Raw genomic sequence first — 20,988 nt, forward strand, 5'->3', positions numbered from 1 at the left:
TGATTTGATCAGTGAGAAACAAAAGGTAAACCGTTCTACCGAGTGTCGTTCTAGTTCAAGGTATGTTTATATGAATGAGGCCATACGATTTTTGTAATCGAGGAATGAAAATGTTTATGGAAAAGAAAAAAAACATTTTGTTCTTGTTTGTTTTGAATTGGAATGTTTAAATTAGTTACAGATTAAGTCAAACTGTCTTTTTAATAATATTTACAATTTCCAACTATCATACAAAAGATATATACATATAACCAAACTTTAAATTGAATGTGCTGGCAATGAGGGCAAGGCCACAAGGGTCCCCCCTTTCTTCAGTGCCCTGTAGAGGCCTTGATCCGGGACTTTGTGAACATTCCTTGTATCATCGGGTCACCTGGGCTCGTCACATACACAAGGGAGATGTAAAAAACAAGCCTCGTATGTGATCGACATGAAAATGATCTGAGCTAACGCTCTCATTATTTCCTGGTACAATGATCTTTTTTTTTTTAAGCTTGTTTGTGAGCCAGATTGGAAGCATGATCAGTTAATCGAGCTCCAAATACTTGCACCACCCTGTCCCTGGAGCGCGTTTAAGTTGTTGAGAAGCTCCATGGGTACTAACCTGTCTGCACTCGCATGTTGCAAGATAAGTAGAGTTGAACTTCGTGCAAGTATTAGTTTGCTTCATTTCTTTTTTTGCTTTCTTCCTTGTATATGTACAAGCACACGTATATAGTGATGGAGCTGTTGTTTGACTTTCTAACATTGTTTCCAATTTCTGACTTCCTAGAGACTGCTGGAAGATGCAGCTAAGAAGGCAATTAGTCAGCTTCCTTCAAGGATAATAAAGAAAGGGGATCGGGTAAGTTCTTCCTTGCCTAACATGTAATTCTGCATACTCAGCATCCATTTTCTCATCCATTATCCCATGCTTTTTGAAAAAAAAATGGGGGATATTGTAATCGGCTCCGTCTCTGTCTGTCCGTCCGTCTGTCACGCTATCTCCTCCTAAGCGGTTGGGCAGAAATTCACCAAACTTGGTAGTTTGATCACCATATAGTGTTAAGGTGCAATAACTGTGTCATTTTTGCCCCTGCCCCCTGTGGTGGAGTCAAAGGTCGCATTCCGAAAAATGCCATACTGGGCACATTGTAAAACATTTTTAAACTAGAACGGGCACTCAGTAGAGCGCATACCTTCGCCGCCGCTACTTTTTTTTCCGGGCACATTTGAAAAACGTCATTTAAAAACGTCCATGACGTTACAACCATTAGTCCGATGGACGTCAAATTTGGTGTTAGACGTCATTGAGGGCAGTTCAACAAAATGGAATGATAAACACTGAAAAAAATCGAAAGTTTAAAAATGACGTCATCTTGTGACGTCATTTTGACGCACTTCCAATGACGTCACTACCAATCGCGGACTACCATCCTGAAAGCTCTTATTTCACGGAACATTTTAATGTTGGTTTCATGTCAATAGCTCTACTAGATCTGAAGTTATGCCTACAAGTATATTTTGACCTTGAGTGTGACCTTGACCTTGACCATAGAGTTAATTTGCAAAATCTGTTCATAAATAAGCAGATATTTTGGTACTGATCATAATGCCTGGATTTGGGACAATTTCCTTGACAAATCACATAGATATTTGAATATAAAATATCAGGACATTTTAGCCACAATTGAAAAACGTTATGTTCAAACGTCAATGACGTCATAACGGTCAGTCCAAACAACGTCAAATTTGGTGTGTGACGTCATTAAGGTAAGTCCTACAAAACGGTATGATCAAAACTGATGAGGTCGAAAATTGAAAATTTACGTCATCTTGTGACGTCATTTTGACGCATTTCTGATGACGTCACGTCAAATCTGACACCACGTACCCGAAAGGTATTTCGTCATGGAACAATTATGGCGTTGGTTGCATGTCGACAGCTGTCTTATGAAGGAAGTTATGCTCAAAAGTTTGTTTTGGACCTTTTCATGACCTTGACCTTTGACCCGATCACTCCCAAAATCTAATCAAATCGTCCTTGGATAATCACGAATCATCCCACCAATTTTCATGCAATTCGGTTTAATACTTTCTGAGTTATGCGAATAACAAACAAACACACATATTCACAAATAAATAAATAAATACACAGCGACCAAAACATAACCTTTCGCAGAATGCGAAGGTAATGAAACTTTGTATATGCATTCAACATTGGGGGACGCATGAAATATTTAACGAGTTTTTGGATTTGACCCTGGGTTCATGCCCCAGGGGTGGGGACTTGAGTTGAGATCACAGGGGTCAAAAACAGAAGATTTCTTTTTTAACTCAAAATTTGACATGAGGTCATTCCTGGTGGAACTTTTTTTTCCCATCTTTCAACTTTCCTTTAGGTGGGAAGCATGGGAATTTGCGATGGCGTGCCATCAACTTCTCTCTTGTTTATATTGTTAATGGTAGCAATACAGATGCTGTTGTAGTTTGTTTATTTTGTTATGCTAGTGACTACGTTGAGACTTTCCTCCATGGGTTGTGAATCTCTCCATGTCGTATTGCTTCGTGCAAGCATGTTACATGTTAAAAGGGAATTAATAAAACTGTGATTAATCATTCATGAAGAGTTTCTCCCATTTTGATTTGCTAATTAGATATTTTCATCATGAACCTCACTTTATTATTTTTTTCTTTTTTGACAAAAAATGCAAAGTATCATGATGAGTTCTAATTTCTTATCCAGTATTTCTGTTTGTTGGTGTTTTTACTAGAGGTGTGCTCTTTGTACCTGCTTCTTTTATTTAACAGACAGATTTCTGGCACTGAAGGTCCTCATTCTGGCTAGTCAATGCAAACAGCATGCTGAATCTACTCTTAATGTCGTTTTAATGAATACACCTCGAGTGTGACAAATTAAATATAAAATTGGAACTTTACATCAATGTGAGCTTCAAATTGGTACACTTTATTGTCTCTTCATAGCTCTTCTGTTTTAGGTCGTTTTAACATCTTGAAGTAAGAGATTCCTCAAGCTGTCGACACACACACACACACACACACACACACACACACACACACACACACACACACACACACACACACACACACACACACACACACACACACACACACACACACACACACACAGTGGCTTAACGGTTTCCTTCATTTGGTGCATGTAAAGTCCAGTAGAGGTCTGAGATTTCTGCAAGGCAAAAGGGTTTCGTTCCGATGTAATACACGTGACGCTCACCTGTCATGAACACCTTTGTAGATTCCATAACAATTGGGTGATATCAGGCAAAACCAAATGAAAGAACAAACAAAGGAGAGGAAGGAAAAGGAATATAATTACAAAGGTGAAGAGATTAGAGAAGTATTGTACAGATTATAAAGGGCAATGCCGGATCCTCTAGATAGCATAAAACAGATTCCCAAAATGGAGACTCCACCCCCTTAATTTATTAACTCCCAAGATTCCAATAATGTCTGTTACCTGTAATGGAAGCTATGACAAATATAGTTTTCTTTGGAGGGAAGATGCTCAAGGGAATGATTTGCATACTCTTACTGAAATGTTCTCTTGGAATGTTATAATATACCTACAGGATTAAATAATTTTATAGGAATACTCAAGGATTCCGTGAGGAAATTTTCATCAGGGTGGAGTTTAGACATGAAGGTGGAAAGATGCCTCTGTTATGAATTATATAGAGCATTTGTGCAGGCCTTTGGTCTTTTAGGGTTGATCAGGTTTATGCTGATCCTGATAGTGTCATAAAAGAGTGCATCCGGTATACCTGTTTACTACAGATATTTTGGGATGCTATCCTGATTATGCCCTGTGGAACAGTTTTGGGAAGAAGGAGGAAGATCGAGAGCAAAGAGATTAGGCCTGCAAAACAAGGAAGGAAACTAGTCCAGCTTCGAGGCCAGACTTTGCTTATTGAGAAAACCTAAACAAGTTACAAACAGGGAGTCAACGATAGAGGGAGAAAGAAAAGCTGCAACACGAGTTTGGTGATGATAACTGAACAAGGCAATTGAGAGAAAATAGAGGGGGGGGTGGATGGGAGAATGAGGAGGAGGACATTGGGACCATACTCTGTGCAGAGCGTTGGTGCTGCTTAAGCAGTCTCCTTGGCTATTGGGCACAATCCTGGACGGGTCGCCACTCCGACACAGGATACCAGCATGCTGGCACTCATTTTGCCGACCTCGGAAGGATGACAGGCCGAGTTAACCCCACCTGGTATTAATTCAACAGCTGAGCGGGATTTTAACTCGGGACCCTCGGATCCAAAGCCCACCACCCTAACCATTAAGTCAACACCAGGCATGTGAGAGAATGCTTTGGAGGATTATAGTGCATTACCAAGAGAGATTTGAAAATGTTAAGATCATCAAGGATGGATGCTGAAATGTTAAGGACTGTCAGAGAAAATAAGATAGGAATAACAAAGTGAAAGTCAGGAAACGATAAATGTCAAAAAAGTTATTCACAAAAAGCTGTAAAACCCCAGTTCAAATTAACAGTATATATATATATATACATATATATATATATATATATATATATATATATATATATATATATATATATATATATATATATATATATATATATATATATATATATATATTTGTACATATATTACTCGTGGGGTGTGCTTACATATTGTGTAAGCATATGAACCGTGCTTCCCCATTGTCTCAGATCACTCACCTGCATTTGATTTTTCATTTATTTATTTTCATATTTTCATTTATGGATGCTTTCCAACGGTTCTGTGATTTTTCCTGGTGTATCAGCTTAGATGTCCGTTGGCACACAAAATTACCGTGCTTCCCCATTGTTTTGGGTCACTCACCTGCATTTTTTTCATTTATTTTTATTTTCATTTATGGATGTTGTCTGATTCCGTGAATTTTTCCGGTGTACCAGCTTCGATATGCATCGGCACACAAACTTTCAGCATTCTATGTCACCCAGAAGGTACCAATCTTTAATAGTCAGTGAGTGGTTAGAAAGAGCTTTGTATATAGATGTATATATGACAATTGAAGATGAGTAAAATGAATAAATAAGACAAAGCTTTTAAAAATACAAATTAAACGATGAAGAGATAAGTTTCACTGGATCACTGTCGATTTGATATGATGACTCCGGCCTCTGCCGTAACATCCCTCATCCTTCGGATAGGCATGCAGCAGCCTCTTCCCTCTATTCATCCTTGATAAAATCAGGAGCTGGTCAAACACTTGGAATATGTCTTTCAACCCCAACAAATCTGACAATGTCTCACTGAAAGGACCGTCTGACGAACCCTATCATCGACTTCCTTAATAAATCTCTTGAAGAAGTTCAGTCACTCCAACTTTTGAGCCTCACTATTAGCCATGATCTTTCTTGGGCAAACCACAGTCTTGGCACCCAAATCAAAGCCCTGACTGGGCATCCTCTGTTGTGCCAAATCTTTCCTTGAAAAATCTGAATTCCATCAACATAACAAGGTTTCCTCTTCAGCTCGACAGAGTACTACTCTCCCCTTTGGGCTGGCACCCCTGTCTCACACCTTTCACATGTTGATGCCGTGGAGACCAAGACCATCACAGTCATTAGAATCTCTTGCAATGAAGCTGTCTCTGGGCCTGTTGTTCCCACTCCATCGGCAGGTCGGTGGCATCTGTTTTCAACTGCCTCCTCCATGGCCTCGCACCCTCTGCCCTTTCCTTTCTGCACCCCCCCCTCTCCTCCCTCCTGCAAGGTGTACATGGTCAGCCAGTAACCAATTTTTGGTGAAACAATCAAAAATCCATGCTCACTGCTCACCATCACTCACTTGTTCCTCTTTTTACTCACCTGTGGAACCAACTTACTTCGGGGTCATTCCACCTCATATCAATGGAGGCCTCCCAGTTGACCCCCTCAGATTTACTTTAAACTTTCATAAAATAGTTCCCAGGTATCAAAATGAAGCTGCGTAAAATTTTAGGTCCTTAGATGCGGTCAACTCCGAGATATTGAGGGTTGAAAATGTGGTTGTGGCCCTATTTTTATGGTCGTTGCGAGCATCACAAAATGAACGGCTACTTTTAAACTCCCACAACTTTTTTAATATTAATGCTAGAGCCTTGAAATTTTCAGAGATTATTCTTATATAACTGCTCTGTAAGAAACCAACATAAAACGGAGTATACCTCTATTAATATTTATGACCTGATCAGTTGAAATCCAGAAAAAAAATGTTGGTTTTGTATGAAGACCCAACTTTGAGACCCCATATATTTTTATTGACCCATCCCAGAAGCTTAATTTTTTTTTCAGGTAATAACTGTATGGTAGTAGTATTCAAATACATGTTTACTTTTCTTAATCAGTCATATGTAATACAGTCATGATCCCTCAAAAATTGAAAATTTTCATTTTTCCCTGAAATTCAGGTGAGGATTGCAAATATATGACAAGGTATACCAGTTCAAATTGTTCACCACTGGAAAGAGCATATTCAAGTTTACAAAAGTGTCAAATATCAAAGAGGTATAATGTTTCTATCAATATTTTTAAAATATTTGAATAAATGATGTTCTGCCAGTGCTGTGCGTGTTGTGTGTGCTATTTAATGAACAGTCCTTTTACATGTAGTACATATTATGTGTAGTACATGTATATACAATGTACATACATATCATCTGCTATTAGGATACCATGAACACAATACTTTAAAATTTGAATTCTTTGTTTCTCATTTGTAAATAGCAAGAGCTTAATTCATCTGGCTGGGGCTAAAAATAGAACTCAGAATAGTGGCTGATCTGCTGATGTCAGCAGTGTATATAGTTACATTCAAGGGAGGACATTTGTTGGGTTCCTTTGGTCCATGTGATGAAAGTTATTGATGCTCCCCTAACGTCAACTGGGAGGCAGTACAAGCTCGCACCTGACTTGGAAAAGCAGATCAAGGACCTATTCAAATCATTTACATGAAATGTTTTATTACATTGTTATTGCAGTATGTGATATATTTTTGTATTATTAATTTGAATCATAAAACTAATCATTCATGATTACCATGGTGCCCACACCATGCACACACTTCATGTATTCACTACTGTGTTAACAACAGTTTTAAAAAAAAGAAAATATATTTTTAAAAAAATATACCACTTTGATATTTGACACTTTTGTAAACTTGAATATGCTCTTTCCAATGGTGAACAATTTGAAGTGGTATACCTTGTCATATATTTGCAATCCTCACCTGAATTTTGGGGAAAAATGAAAATTTTCAATTTTTGAGGGATCATGACTATATTATATATGACTGATTAAGAAAAGTAAACATGTATTTGAATACTACTACCATACAGTTATTACATGAAAAAATTTCAAGGTTCTGGGATAGGTCAATGAAAATATATGGTGTCTCAAATTTGGGTCTTCATACAAAACCAACATTTTTTTTTCTGGATTTCAACTGATCAGGTCATAAGATTGAATAGAGGTATACTCCGTTTTATGTTTGTTTCTTACAGAGCAGTTATAGAAGAATAATCTCTGAAAATTTCAAGGCTGCAGCATTAATATTAAAAAAAGTTGTGGGAGTTTAAAAGTAGCCGTTCATTTTGTGATGCTCGCAACGACCAGAAATATAGGGCCACAACCACATTTTCAACACTCAATATCTCGGAGTTGACCGCATCTATGGACCTAAAATTTTACGCAGCTTCATTTTGATACCTGGGAATTATTTTATGAAAGTTTAAAGTAAATCTGAGGGGGTTAACTGGGAACATTTTCTTAAATTTGGTGATTTCAGATGGAATGACTCTTTGGTTCAATCCCATTCATCCCTCCAGGGCTTGAGCATGGCTTTCACCTTGCCCGGAGGTCAACTATATGCCTCGTGTTGGCTTAATGGTTAGGGTGGTGGGCTTGGGATCCTAGGATCCTGAGTTCAAATCTCACTTCGCTATTGAATTAATACCAGGTTGGGTTGACTCAACCTGTCATACTTCTGAGGTTGGCAAAATGAGTACCAGTTTCTTGGGATGATTGAGCCATTTGAGTATCCTGTGTTGGAGTGGTGACCTGTCCAGGATTGTGCCCAACAGCCCAGGAGACTGCTTCAGCAACACTGATGCTCTGTACAGAGTATGGTACCAATGAATGGATGAGGTCATCTGCCATCCATGTTCATTATAGCGAACGTAGTGAGATTCATACTTAACGCGTGCACATGAGAGAATAGGAAACAACAACACAATACCCTGGCAATGTGGAATCCGTGTCGTTGGCTATGACCCTTTTGCTTCCAGTGTTTTTCTTGCTTCCGGGGCTTTTTTTGCTTCCGTTTTTTTTTTTTTTTGCTTCCGGTTTTTGTCATGGGGTATGATGCATGCCAGGAGATAAAGGCATCGTCGGAGACATGAAAGACCCAAATATCAGACATGGTGTATATTTCCTCCACTGATTTTAATAAAGATATCTCCCGCATCATCAAAAAATAATTTTTAATCGTGATTTACTTTATTTGATCGCTGATCCCGAATCCAGGCCGAAGTAACCGGAAATTGCGTATACAGTTGTGAACAAGTTGTAGGTAAAGTCAGAAGCGAATGGAAGAAGAATTCTACGTTCGCTTCTAGTATTTATTTTTTTAGATGAGATCCTGTTCTCGGCGGTGTAGTTGTTGTTGTGAAGGTAATCTTGAGGTATAATGTTGAGGTAATACTAATTTTTTTTAGATGAGATCCTGTTCTCGGCGGTGTAGTTGTCATTGTGAAGGTAATGTTGAGGTCATATGTATTTTTTTAGATGAGATCCTGTTCTAGGCGGTGTAGTTGTCGTTGTGAAGGTAATGTTGAGGTAATATTAATTTTTTTTAGATGAGATCCTGTTCTTGGCGGTGTAGTTGTTGTGAAGGTAATGTTGAGGATTTTTTTTTTTCAGATGAGATCCTGTTCTCGGCGGTGTAGTTGTTGTGAAGGTAATGTTGAGGTCATATTTATTTTTTTAGATGAGATCCTGTTCTAGGCGGTGTAGTTGTCGTTGTGAAGGTAATGTTGAGGTAATATTAATTTTTTTAGATGAGATCCTGTTCTAGGCGGTGTAGTTGTTGAGAAGGTAATGTTGAGGATTTTTTTTTTCAGATGATATCCTGTTCTAGGTGGTGTACTTGTCGTTGTGAAGGTAATGTTGAGGTAATATTTATATTTTTAGATGTGATCCTGTTCTTGGCGGTGTTGTTGTTGTGAAGGTAATATTGAGGTAATATTTATTTTTTTCGATTTGATCCTGTTCTAGGCAGTGTAGTTGTCATTGTGAAGGGAATGTTGAGGTAATATTTATTTTTTTAGATGAGATCCTGTTCTGGGCGGTGTAGTTGTTGTTGTGAAGGTAATGTTGAGGTAATATTTATTTTTGCAGATGAGATCCTGTTCTAGGCGGTTTTGTTGTTGTGAAGGTAATATTGAGGTCATATTTATCTTTGCAGATGACATCCTGTTCTGGGCGGTGTAGTTGTTGTTGTGAAGGGAATGTTGAGGTAATATTTATTTTCGCAGATGAGATCCTGTTTTAGGCGGTGTTGTTGTGAAGGTAATGTTAAGGTAATATTTATTTTTTCATAGCAAAAAGACTTTAATTTGATGTATTTAAGAAGCGAATGTAAGAAGAATTCTACGTTCGCTTCTAGGCTTTGCCTATTCCATATTGTACTCTACTCTCATTAACCTTCTGCCGAGCCCACCCCTTCCTTTCCAGGTTGTTGTGCCCCACCCCCCTTTCCTTCACCTTCTTTTTGGTTTTTATTACCTCTGCCACCAAAGGTGAAGGAGATTATGTTTTCACCCCTTTCTGTCTTTGTCTGCTTGTCTGTGTGCAGGATATCTCAAAAAGTTGTGGACAGGTTCGGTGTGTGTCAAGGACAAATTGATTCGATTTTGGTGAAGATCCGGATCTGGATCCGACTACTAGAATTTTTTAAGTGATTCTTCACCATTGAGAGATAGGGCTAAAAATGATATATAGCATAATATCTCAAAAGGTTTTGGACGGATTCGGATTAAACTTGGTGGGAAGGTTGGATGTGTCGCACGGATGAATTTATTCGATTTTGGTGAAGATCTCTATCCGAATCTGGATACGAGAATTATTTAACTTTTAAAGTGATTATTCACCATTGAGAGTTAGAGCCAAAAACGATCTCGTCTTGCACAGCATGATATTTCAAAAATGTTATGGGCCAGATCTGATCTCGTGGATCAGGCATTACGTGGCAGAGATGTGGCGGAGGTGTGCGCTCCACCGAATGCCCTTGTAGTTTCATCCCCGGTTTCCCCTTCATATTCCTGTGTTTGAGCTTGTATATGTAGCTTGTTTACTGCCTGTGTTCTCCACTTGCTGTCATTCTTGCCCTCAACCATTCTTCCTCCAAGTATCCCTCTGTTGTGCCACACTGTTCTGCTGCTGGTGTGATTGCCTCACCTGTCCGCAACCCCTTCCACCCCCACTCTCCACTGTGTTCTTACGATTGTGTTTATTTTCTGATCTGTATTCCAACTCTTACATGACCCTCAACTTTGTATACAAAAAGAAAAGCATGGAATCAGACATGATGGAAGGTAGAGGTTGCCAGGTCACAGTGATCTGATCACCAATGGGATTGTCTCAGCCTCGGGAGAAGCTGCAGCTGTAGAAAAAAAACCCAACAACTCCTTCCCGCAGTTCAAACATGCCTGGCAGAGCCAGGTTGGACGAGGGGAGTGGAGAATAAAGGTCATGTCGATAGAGTGCACAATTATCTCAGGAATTCATTGCCATTTGTTTATGTGGTGCCCTTTAACCCATTGCCAAAGCTTCAGGCAGTACCACATCAATCTCAGGGTAACCGTTCACCAACACAGTGTGCACTTCCCTTTGTGGGTGTGCCAACATGCACGGTGACTTTCAAGTGTAGCCTGTGACTATAAATCAATCCTAGAAGATGAACATCCTCGTTTAAATAGGTTTACCTCCAAGCATCAGTTAGCATCATTTCTAAAATGCATTCTCACATTTTCCAGGTGTGTTCTTGACAAATACAACTTTTTCTTTGTCTCCAGGAAACGGAGGCGGACTTTGATAGCTGTGCTGTCTGTATTGAAGGCTACAAATCATCTGAGGAGGTTCGAGTTTTACCTTGCAAGTGAGATGCCTTCATTGATACCTCTTTGTTGGAATGCTGTTTTTAGAGTTTCCCAAATCTTGTGTTTGATTGACACATTTGAGAAGATATTTTATTGTCCAGTTGACACGGTTTGCTGAATTGTGTTGGGAAAATCCACACTGAAACCAAAAGGTCAAAACCAGATGCTGTTGAAGTACAGTGAGATGTTTTTTTATTGCTTTTATTTTTGTCTCCTGCCTTCTTGGTATGGCTGGGCCCTCATCAAAGCATGAGGCATACTTCAGATTGGTTCCTTGCTGATAATCGATGACTAACAGGTGTGTGCATGCGTGCACACACACCTGTGCATCACACCTTATTAGCACCCGTTGGATTTCGTCTGAAAAGGGGGCTTATGGGTTTGGTCTTGATTTTCGTGTCCGTGTGTGCGTCTGCAACCATATCTCGGATATGTATGGACCAATTTTATTCATCCTTGGCACAAAGACAACACATGACGGGATACGTATGCACATCATTTTGTTTCGCGATGCGATCAAAGGTGGCCAACTGGCGGCCGTTTTAGTTGTACGTTTTTTGTTTTTTTTTTAAACCCAGTGTCGAACACGTCCTCAACCATTTCTTGGACATGCACTTACGGATGTTGTTCAAACTTGGCACACAGATAATGAATGATGGCTTGCATAAGTCTGCCATTTTTTTCGAGATCAGTTCCAAGATGGCCGACTGGCGGCTATTTTGTTACTTAAGTATGTCCCCAACCATTTCTCCAACATGCATGGTCCAATTTTATTCAAACTTGGCTCAAACACAATACACAATATCACACACTTGCATCTAACTTTATTTTGTGATCTCATCAAATATAACCGACTGGTAGACTGACAGCCATTTTAGTTGTAAAACCCCAATGTTGGAACACATCCTCAACCATTTTTGGACAAGCATTTACTGATGTTGTTCAAACTTGGCACCTAGATAATGAATGATGGCTTAAATATGCGCATCATTTTTTTCCAGATCAGATCCAAGATGGCCGATTGGTGGCCATTTTGTTACTTAAATGTGTCCCCAACCATTTCTCAGACAAACACGGTCCAATTGTATTCAAACTTGACACAATAACAGTGCATGACAGCATACATGTGTACCTCACTTTATTTTGCTATCTGATCAAAGATGGCCGACTGGTCGACTGGCGGCCATTCTAGTTGTACATAAATCTGGGCTCGCCCTTTAATTCCGAACAGCAAAATTGCTAAAATAACGGGGGCTGTGACATTTTATGTCTTTTTTTTTACTTGTAATAAAGGGTTCACAACACAAACGTTAAAAAAAACAAAAATGAACGCAATGTGGTCACAACCTGCGACACAAAATATATCTTTTTTTCACTTCCTCTGTCCACTCCACTCCCTCATCTTTGCTGTTGAATGACTCCGATTACATTCTGTAATCTCTCTCAATAACCTTGTGCTGTGTCTGTCCCGTGTTTCCATGTGATTAAATAAGATGAGATAGAGCCATGTCTCCAATGATGTTCGGCTGATGAGATCAGTTTTCTTTGTTAAATCAGAGTAAAATGTTCGTGTCCATTACTGTGCCTGCAAGACCCATACGTCCTCATCTATCCACTTTGGTGTTGCTTCTTTGGGCAATATAGTGTATCACTGGGAGACTGCTTTAACCACCTGTCTGCTTCTCACTTTTCCCCATCTTCACTCTCAACCCACAGTCCTCCTTCCACTACTTTGTGCACAATCTGTCACCTCTTCCAACTGTGATTAATTCATTGATGCCACCCTCACACAACCTTTCATCAGAACAAGAGAGAGAGAAGAGACAGGGATGGTGTTTATTATTTGCTGGGCTGAGTCAGAGTGTGGTAAGGATTCCAGAAGCAGAATGTGGGGGTGTGAACGACTGATTTAGACAGAGATGGTCAGTGTTTAATGGTCAGGGTTGACAGTCAAGGGTACTTGGACTGGGAGAAAAGTGAAAATAATAGTAAGGGGTGGGGGGGGGGGACAAGAAATTAAAGAAAGACGTTTGGTAAATAAACTAAAACAACTTTTAAAAATTTAAATTCATCTAAAATAAATATATATATAGATATATATTGTAATAATTTCAAATAAAATGGGGGTAGATAAAATGAAATAAATAAAAAGTGGGAAAACTGAGGGAATAGATTGAAAGGTTGAGAGAGACAGGAGGTCGAAGTGAATGAAAAGTGCTCATTGATCCCATGGGGAGACAAGGTGGGAAAATTGAGGCATTTCAGGATCGTTCCGAAATTTCAAGAACAGCTTGAAATTTGTTGATTTCTGATTTACACAACTCCTCCCTCCCCTCCCCCCCCCAAAAAAACAAAACAAATATATAACAGTACATGAAAGGAGCACACAAGCATCAACCACAGCCACGACGACAGCACCAACAACACCTGTTATCAAACCCACCCGCTCTGTCCCCCACCCCTGCATCCTGCACTTCTCCCTGTTTCATCATAACCTTGATCCCACAAAATCCCATGATGGGAACTGGGGGTTGAGACAGTGTCCCCCAAACGAGGAATTCCCAGTAAGCACGAGTCATCAGCTCACGTTGATCAAGTCCTTGCCCTTTGTACACACCACCCGTCGTGACTACCGATCGAACGGTTTGGTGAGATCCTCGGATTAGCCCCTGCACGGGCCGTCTGCTCTACACGTTGCACGTTGTCATGTCAGCTCGTGCCGGAGCGCTGAAAAGATGAGCGAACTTGACTGCCTCGAGGAAATAAAAGTTGTAACAAGTCACTTTCCAATTTATTTTTCAGACATGTTTTTCATAAGAACTGTGTTGATCCATGGTTGGTGAACCATAGAACATGTCCAATGTGCAAGCTTGACATTCTCGACACCCTGGGCATTAAAGTGAGTATGAACACCCTATCGAGGCCGTGAGGTCACAAGACTTGTAATAAGGTACCATCGATTTTGGTGTGATTTTGTGAATGCTTTGTTCCATATTTCTTCGTTACTGAACCTTTTTTTTTTCTGTAGATGAACAAGCATCGCAGAAACAAACTAAACAGTTCTCTCTTCATGTTACTCTTCTGCGAGCTCATCGTACTTGTTGTGTGATTACCTCGTGACATAATGAAATTTTATTATCGATTGTAATAAGAGGTTAAACTCGTACTTAATTTCAGCATTGCCAATGTCGATCTGTGTGTAATACAACAAAAAGAATATGAAAGGGTTTGTACCTCAGAACTGAAGGGAATTGGGATTAGGCCTTGCATTTTGGGATTAAGAGATTGGGGTTGGGGTGTTGGGATTTGGGTTTTGTGGTTAGGCTTTTGGGATTGGGCTCGTGTTTTGGGTATTAGGGCTCGGGTTTTACGATTGAGATTAATGTTTTGGGATTGGATTAAGCTTTTGGAATTATGGTTTAGAGAATTTTGGGATTCGGGTTGTACATGCAGAAGGTGAAAAGGAAAGGAAGATTTTGCCATTGAAGAGGGAATGAGTAGCATTAAGGGAGTGATGAAGTATGTGCTTTCAAACTGCTCTGCCATTCCCATTTTCCTCTGAACAAACCTCCTTTGTGTTTGTCATGACATCACATTGGATACAAAGGTCAAAGAGGGAGTTGTGTTTGCATGGATATTGGAAGTTGATGCCAAAAAAGCAAACAGTTGCCTCATCTTTGAAGGCCTTCATTGTTATGCAGTATTTAGATAACTACTGCAACAGAAGTCTCAAATATCGAGAAGTTTCTCTCATGCTACTAAATTCCTGAAGTTTCTTTAGTACTTGTATGTCTTATCTGAAGAATATGCTAATTGGTTGTATGGGTGTGTTATGTACTCATTGTGCACATCAATCACCACTTCTCCTTCCAGGTGATGTTAATTGAGATTCTAAACTTGTCTCATGAACCTTTTATTTCAAACTTGCAAATAACACCCATTGCTTCGTGGACGGTAATACGAAAGGGGGGAAATAGGAGGAGAGAGCGGGGAGAGTGAAGAGGTGGAGGGGAAGGGAAGGGAGAGTGAAGAGCTGGAGGGGAAAGGAGAGGGGAGGGAGGGGGAGTGAGGAGGGGTGTGGGAAGGGAAGACAGTGTGAGGTGAGTGGAAGGGAAGACAGACGTGTGGTGGAGCGTTGATTATGATTCATACCGTTTCATCAAAATGATACTGCATTGAATAACAGCGAAGATGGAAACAAAATAATGTCTGAAATCCATTTTCGACCAGTCAGACTATAAACACGGTCCGGAGACAAACTCCCATCCAGACGTAAATACCGCCTGGATGCGTCCAGAGCCAAGCTGGCCAGTCAAAAACACCGCTTGGACACGTCTGGAGAGAAAACCTGCCCGAACACGTCCAGAGACAAACCCTGCCCTTCTCACTTTTTGTCTGGAGACAAACCCTGCCCAGACATAACCACCGTCTGAACACGTCTGGAGACAAACCCTGCCCAGACAAAACCACCGTTTGGATATTATGTCCAAAGAGAGAGAGAGAGAGAGAGAGAGAGAGAGAGAGAGAGAGAGAGAGAGAGAGAGAGAGAGAGAGAGAGAGAGAGAGAGAGAGAGAGAGACAATGTTTTCCTTTATGAACAGCACACACACACACACACACACACACACACACACACACACACACACACACACACACACACACACACACACACACACACACACACACACACACGCACACACACACACGCTTGGTATATATTGGCAACCTTTCAGGAATCGGCAGGTTGGAGTCAGTGTGATTACCCACGACAGTACTTTCTGTATACACCCCAAAAACTTTGAGTATCCGAAAACAACGTTGCATTTTTATAGACTTTTCAGGGATAACTTCACAAACATTATTCTTCATAAACAGCTGCGTGTGACGGGTGGAAAAAAAATTTGGCTCGGTAATTTAGAAAACGCGTTAATACGGAAAATGGCTCGGAAATTGGGAGTTATTTCACAACTCGCCCAGGGCGCCGGAGCACGAACCGCTCGCCCAGGGCGCCGGAGCACGAACCGCTCGCCCAGGGCGCCGGAGCACGAACCGCTCGCCCTGAATGATGTGGCGGGCCAAAGCGTCCGCAGTGAGTGAACAATTCATTCAGAATGACGTAGCGCCGTAAGTACTCAAGCAAGCACTCCAATTCAATGGTTGATGAAGAACGGCTGGCCAGACGGTGGCTGCATACCATGGAGGATCCCTTTAATGTTAAAATTTCTTTTTTTAAATGTCCGTTTGTCATCAGATTTGCTTTGATTCCCTTGGAGCACCTCGCAAAACTTCTGAAAATATAGACACAAATCTGGCAGACACCATATATTGGCAGTCCCTCTGGGGGACAGGGTGTGAGGTCTGGCAGTTAAAGCATTAAATCATATCGCTCAATGAAGCTGGTTCATTTTGGCACGTTCCTAAAAATTTTTGTTCACTCAATATAATTCTCTAAACATTAGAAAAAGATAAATTTAATGCTTTGGAAATGTCACATTTTCTTGTGTGTCTATGTAGGAGGAGGGAACGGAGCCTTGCTTGCTTAAAGTAAATAGGTATACCGGCTCAGTTATTGCTTTAAATTATCAGATTTCACAACAGATTTTGACAATTATTTAGTCCGGACGATATCCGATCCTCAAAACCAAAATAATATTTTGAAGATATACTTTAATTGGTCCGTGCGAGTAGATCGTAGAAAATCGTATCATATTATGCATGAAATCGCTCCATTCTCCTAATTTGAAAACAATAGTACTTTCAAAAGCGATGTATACAGTGATTCGTAGCTAAGATGAATACGCATTCGATAATATAAGAGTAAAGTGAAGAACAAAAAAACTTTCTCGTTAAGAAATCATTACAGCCTGTTCCAAGTCAAGGCATCGTTGAGCAGGCCAAAAAACATGGTGGCTTCAGACCCCAGCGAGGTTACCCAGGAAACGCCTTAAGACCCCAGAGAGCGAGGTGGCCGAGGATGCACCTAATGAAGGATGTAATTAAATAAGGCCGTTAATTAGCTTCAAAAGGGGTGTTTTAATTAACCCAAACACCCAATTTTCACTCTTGCACTTCCTTCAAGTTTTCTTCGTATGCAAGCAAAGTTTCAGGCTGCTAAGTTTCATGGTTTTGGAGTTGTGCAGGACAGACGCACACACACACACACACACACACACACACACACACACACACACTTTTTTAGTACAGATAGATTATTGATCTGTTATGGCTTTCGCTTATTTTGTGCTGCCATCTGAGCACGTCGCTCCCAATTGTCGGATCCCATGTTCATATCTCATCTTCAATGTTGATTCTTCCATTGTCTTTGAACATGCTTCTCAATTGCCCAAAAAGCAGATCATGTATCTGGATGTCTTTGTCCTCTGTAATTTATGTACAAGGTGCACCATGAACCATAACATCACTGTAAAACAGTTATATTATCGATAATAAAACTGCTGCAAGTTTACTCATTTGTGGATATTATTAACCAAATTACTCTGTCCATCTTCGATGGCGGAGGTTACTGTTTTCACCCCTGTCTGTTTATATGTGGAACTGTCTATTTATTACATACGTATGATATGGAAGGGAGTTTCACCTGGTGAGTATATAGTCCAGATAGTTGTTGAGGGAGAGTACATAATATGTACATACACATCGCCATTGTTTATATATTTTAAGATTTTACTTTTATTATTTTCCCTGATTTTTTTTTTCCAGTTCTTTTTCATTGTTGATTTGTGCATGCTTGCTGTGCAGGAGTTTGTGATTAAGGAGAACATAGGGATGAGGGATACGTATATGGAAGTATACTCCCGGTGTGGTTATGTGCTCAAATAGTTGAGCATAGCACTGAAGTCTTGACATTGTATATATTCTTTTGATGTGGACATATTCTTCTTGCACTATAAAGCTTTGTTTAAGTGCCACTTCTGGGTTGAGCAATTTGTTTGTAAAAAAAAACCCTTGTCTTTTGACAACCTTAACAATGCTGTGGGTGAGTAAATCACACTGCAGGTTGTTTGAACCAAACAATTGAAATAAAAAAATAACTGGATTGCTCAGCACACCACTTAAGGTTAGGGTAGGAAGTTGGAATTTTGGCCTGGTGTTTGGCGCTAGCTCGCCAAATCTTCTCGGACACCATGGGATCTTTATAATCTACCAAATAATGTTGACAGATGGGACACCCGCTTAATGTCCATCCGAGGGATGGCAGACGCATTGATGAATCACCCTGCCTGTGAAACACAGGGATGACAGTTTATTGCTGGACTAAGATTCAAACCCAGGCTAGACAGCTTAGATGTGGATAACTCTCAGAATCCATGGAAAAATACTTGTAACCATAGATGAACAGGACACCGGATGCATGAGAGTGAACCTTACGTACAATAGAATGAACCATGAGTAGAAGAGGTAGGACAATAGAGTCCAGAATGATAGTGATAGTGAATGATATAGCCTGACTGTGAGAAAGTGATAAAGGGAGCCTTGATTTAGAGAGGACAGGGAGAACAGAAGGGGAAATGGAAGAGAAGGGGAAACACAAATCTGTCGTTTAGTAGTACTTTGGCTCTGAATTTGGTAAATTGTTGAGAATCTCGTCCCGAGCATACAGAGGAACGAGGTAATATTTTAGACTGTCTGCCTACCTGGCAGTCAAACAAAATTGAAAATCATTCCAAAAAGGAAACTTACCGTTTGTCGGGACATTATAAAGGACAAACAACTGATTTAATGTGTTAAACAAAGTGGTGTAAAAGACGGTCCCGAAAAAACACATGCTGAAAATTTTAGCAATGGTGCCTGTGCTCAGTGTTCTTCACAAGTATCAGATCATAAATCAATTTCACAACAATGTTTTTCTTCCAAACCATGTTTCCTGGCATCCATCTTTCAAAAGGCTAAAGCCTATTACTGCAGTTCTGAAATGTGCCTAAGTGTGAGGAACAGTCATAAAACACCCTGCGATTATTGCAAACACGGATTGTGATGCTTGCCCTCTTTATACCTTCGTCCCCAATTTTCACTGTTCGTTGTGGTTGTTTTTTGGTTCCACAAGGTAAGTGATGAGACTGCAGCAGAGAACATCGAGCAGAATGTAGAAGCTGCTCCAACCACGAGTTCATCTTCTGATGACCCAAGTGCCCATACAAACTGTGCCTTTGTAGAGGAAAGCACACTTGCCTGTTCTCAGTCAGGTACCTTCAGTGATGTAATCATGAAGACCAAAGAAAGTGTGGACCTGACTGCAGTGGAGGAAATGGAATCTTCATCAGAGGGCAGATGTAAGTATTGTTAAAGTATTGACCAATAAGTGCCTGAAAATGAAGATATTCAAGTCTGATCTTGTTGATATGACTGGTCGGTGCTATTTTGATGCTGTTATCAATTAGATGACTTATTGTGATCCTCTTCCTAAAACAAGGTTAACTCGAACTGCACACGGTAGAGCGCATAACTCCACCAGGTTGAACAGTTTACTTTTAGTATCGCACTGATATGTCGGATGTGAATCCGGACCTGAACAAAATTCTAATCGACTTGTTCTTGTCACCTAACCAACTCATCCACCTCTCAATGGTGAAGAATCACTTCGAAAATTTTACAAAATTCTCGGATCCGGATTCGGATTTTCACCAAAATCGAATCAATTTGTCCTTGTCACACACCCAACTTGTCCACCAAATTTCGTCTGAATCTGTCCACCAAATTTCGTCTGAATCTGTCCACAACTTTTTGAGATATCCTGTTCACTGACAGAGAGTGGTGAAAACATAACCTGCACCCACCTGAGGCGGTGGAGGTAATAATAATAATTAAATTAACTTTCTGGTACCACACTCAGGATCATAATGTCTTATGTGTAACTAGCAAGTTGCCCATACCTGCACGGGATTCTAAACGGGGTAGGAACGGAGGCTGCCAAAATGCAAATGGCATCTTCTGTCATCGAGCTGGGAGCAACAATTCGCATTTATTGCCACGTCTGATGCAATTTAAATGCTCTAATGGTGGCAAGGTGCTCCATTTGAAACCGTTTGTTCGTTATATGATATATGTAGCTTTTTGATGCCTAGGGCCCGTAATAAACATCTATGTTGGTGTCAAATTGTAAATTAATAGTAGGATAATAATGAGAAAAAAATGGTGGTAGTGCTTGTACAGCATATTTTGATAAAATCTCCTTTATGTAGTATTGTTGGGACTTGTATGGCCAAGCAGCAATGACAGCATAAGACCTATAAAAACCTGGAAGACAAAATTACCAGTAAAATGAAGAACTCGTCTTGATGGTGAAGGCTCGTGTCGGTACGTCGGTGGATAGGTAGAATGATTGGTGATATCAACAAAACATTTATCGAGGTTTGTGAACCGTCGTGGGAAGCAAGGAGAAACTGACGTTGTGGGGGTGAAACCTCTTTTTGCTCTGACGAAGGGTTAACGTACTGTACAGCAATACAAGCAGGTTCACATTCTTCAAGACAATGGCAGGGTACCTGCAACAATAATGAATGCTACAAATTCTGAAAGGGGGAGCACCACCCTCTCCTCTCCCCCACATCCAAAGTGGTAACAAATGTTCGAGCAAGAGTCTGGAATGTGATTAAGGCACAAGGAGGTACAAGTTGATGATATGCAGGAAATGCTGTCACACATTATTCAACACATTTAATCAAAAATGCAGCATAGGTCACTGTGACATTATTAACTTCAAGGTAAAGGATTATTTTAAGAGCACATGAGAGATATTCTTCCAAGGTTGTTGAAGTTTCATCTTCATCCATTGCATTTCTGTATCTTTGCAATGGC

General features: G+C 40.2%; 1 protein-coding gene across 1 annotated transcript in view; it reads left to right on the plus strand.

The window, feature by feature from the left end:
* Positions 1 to 20,988, plus strand: part of LOC147014106 (RING finger protein 150-like) — a 108,839-nt gene that overhangs the window by 31,788 nt on the left and 56,063 nt on the right. Inside the window, exons 3-6 of the mRNA XM_085851780.1 lie at positions 773 to 844; positions 11,089 to 11,171; positions 13,975 to 14,071; positions 19,238 to 19,463. Of these exons, the coding sequence (XP_085707906.1) occupies positions 773 to 844; positions 11,089 to 11,171; positions 13,975 to 14,071; positions 19,238 to 19,463 (478 nt within the window). The remainder of the gene's footprint in view (positions 1 to 772; positions 845 to 11,088; positions 11,172 to 13,974; positions 14,072 to 19,237; positions 19,464 to 20,988) is intronic.

The sequence above is a fragment of the Eptatretus burgeri genome, chromosome 13, assembly GCF_056783735.1.
Source record: "Eptatretus burgeri isolate ZD-2024b chromosome 13, Ebu_testis_v1, whole genome shotgun sequence".
Lineage (NCBI taxonomy): Eukaryota > Metazoa > Chordata > Myxini > Myxiniformes > Myxinidae > Eptatretus > Eptatretus burgeri.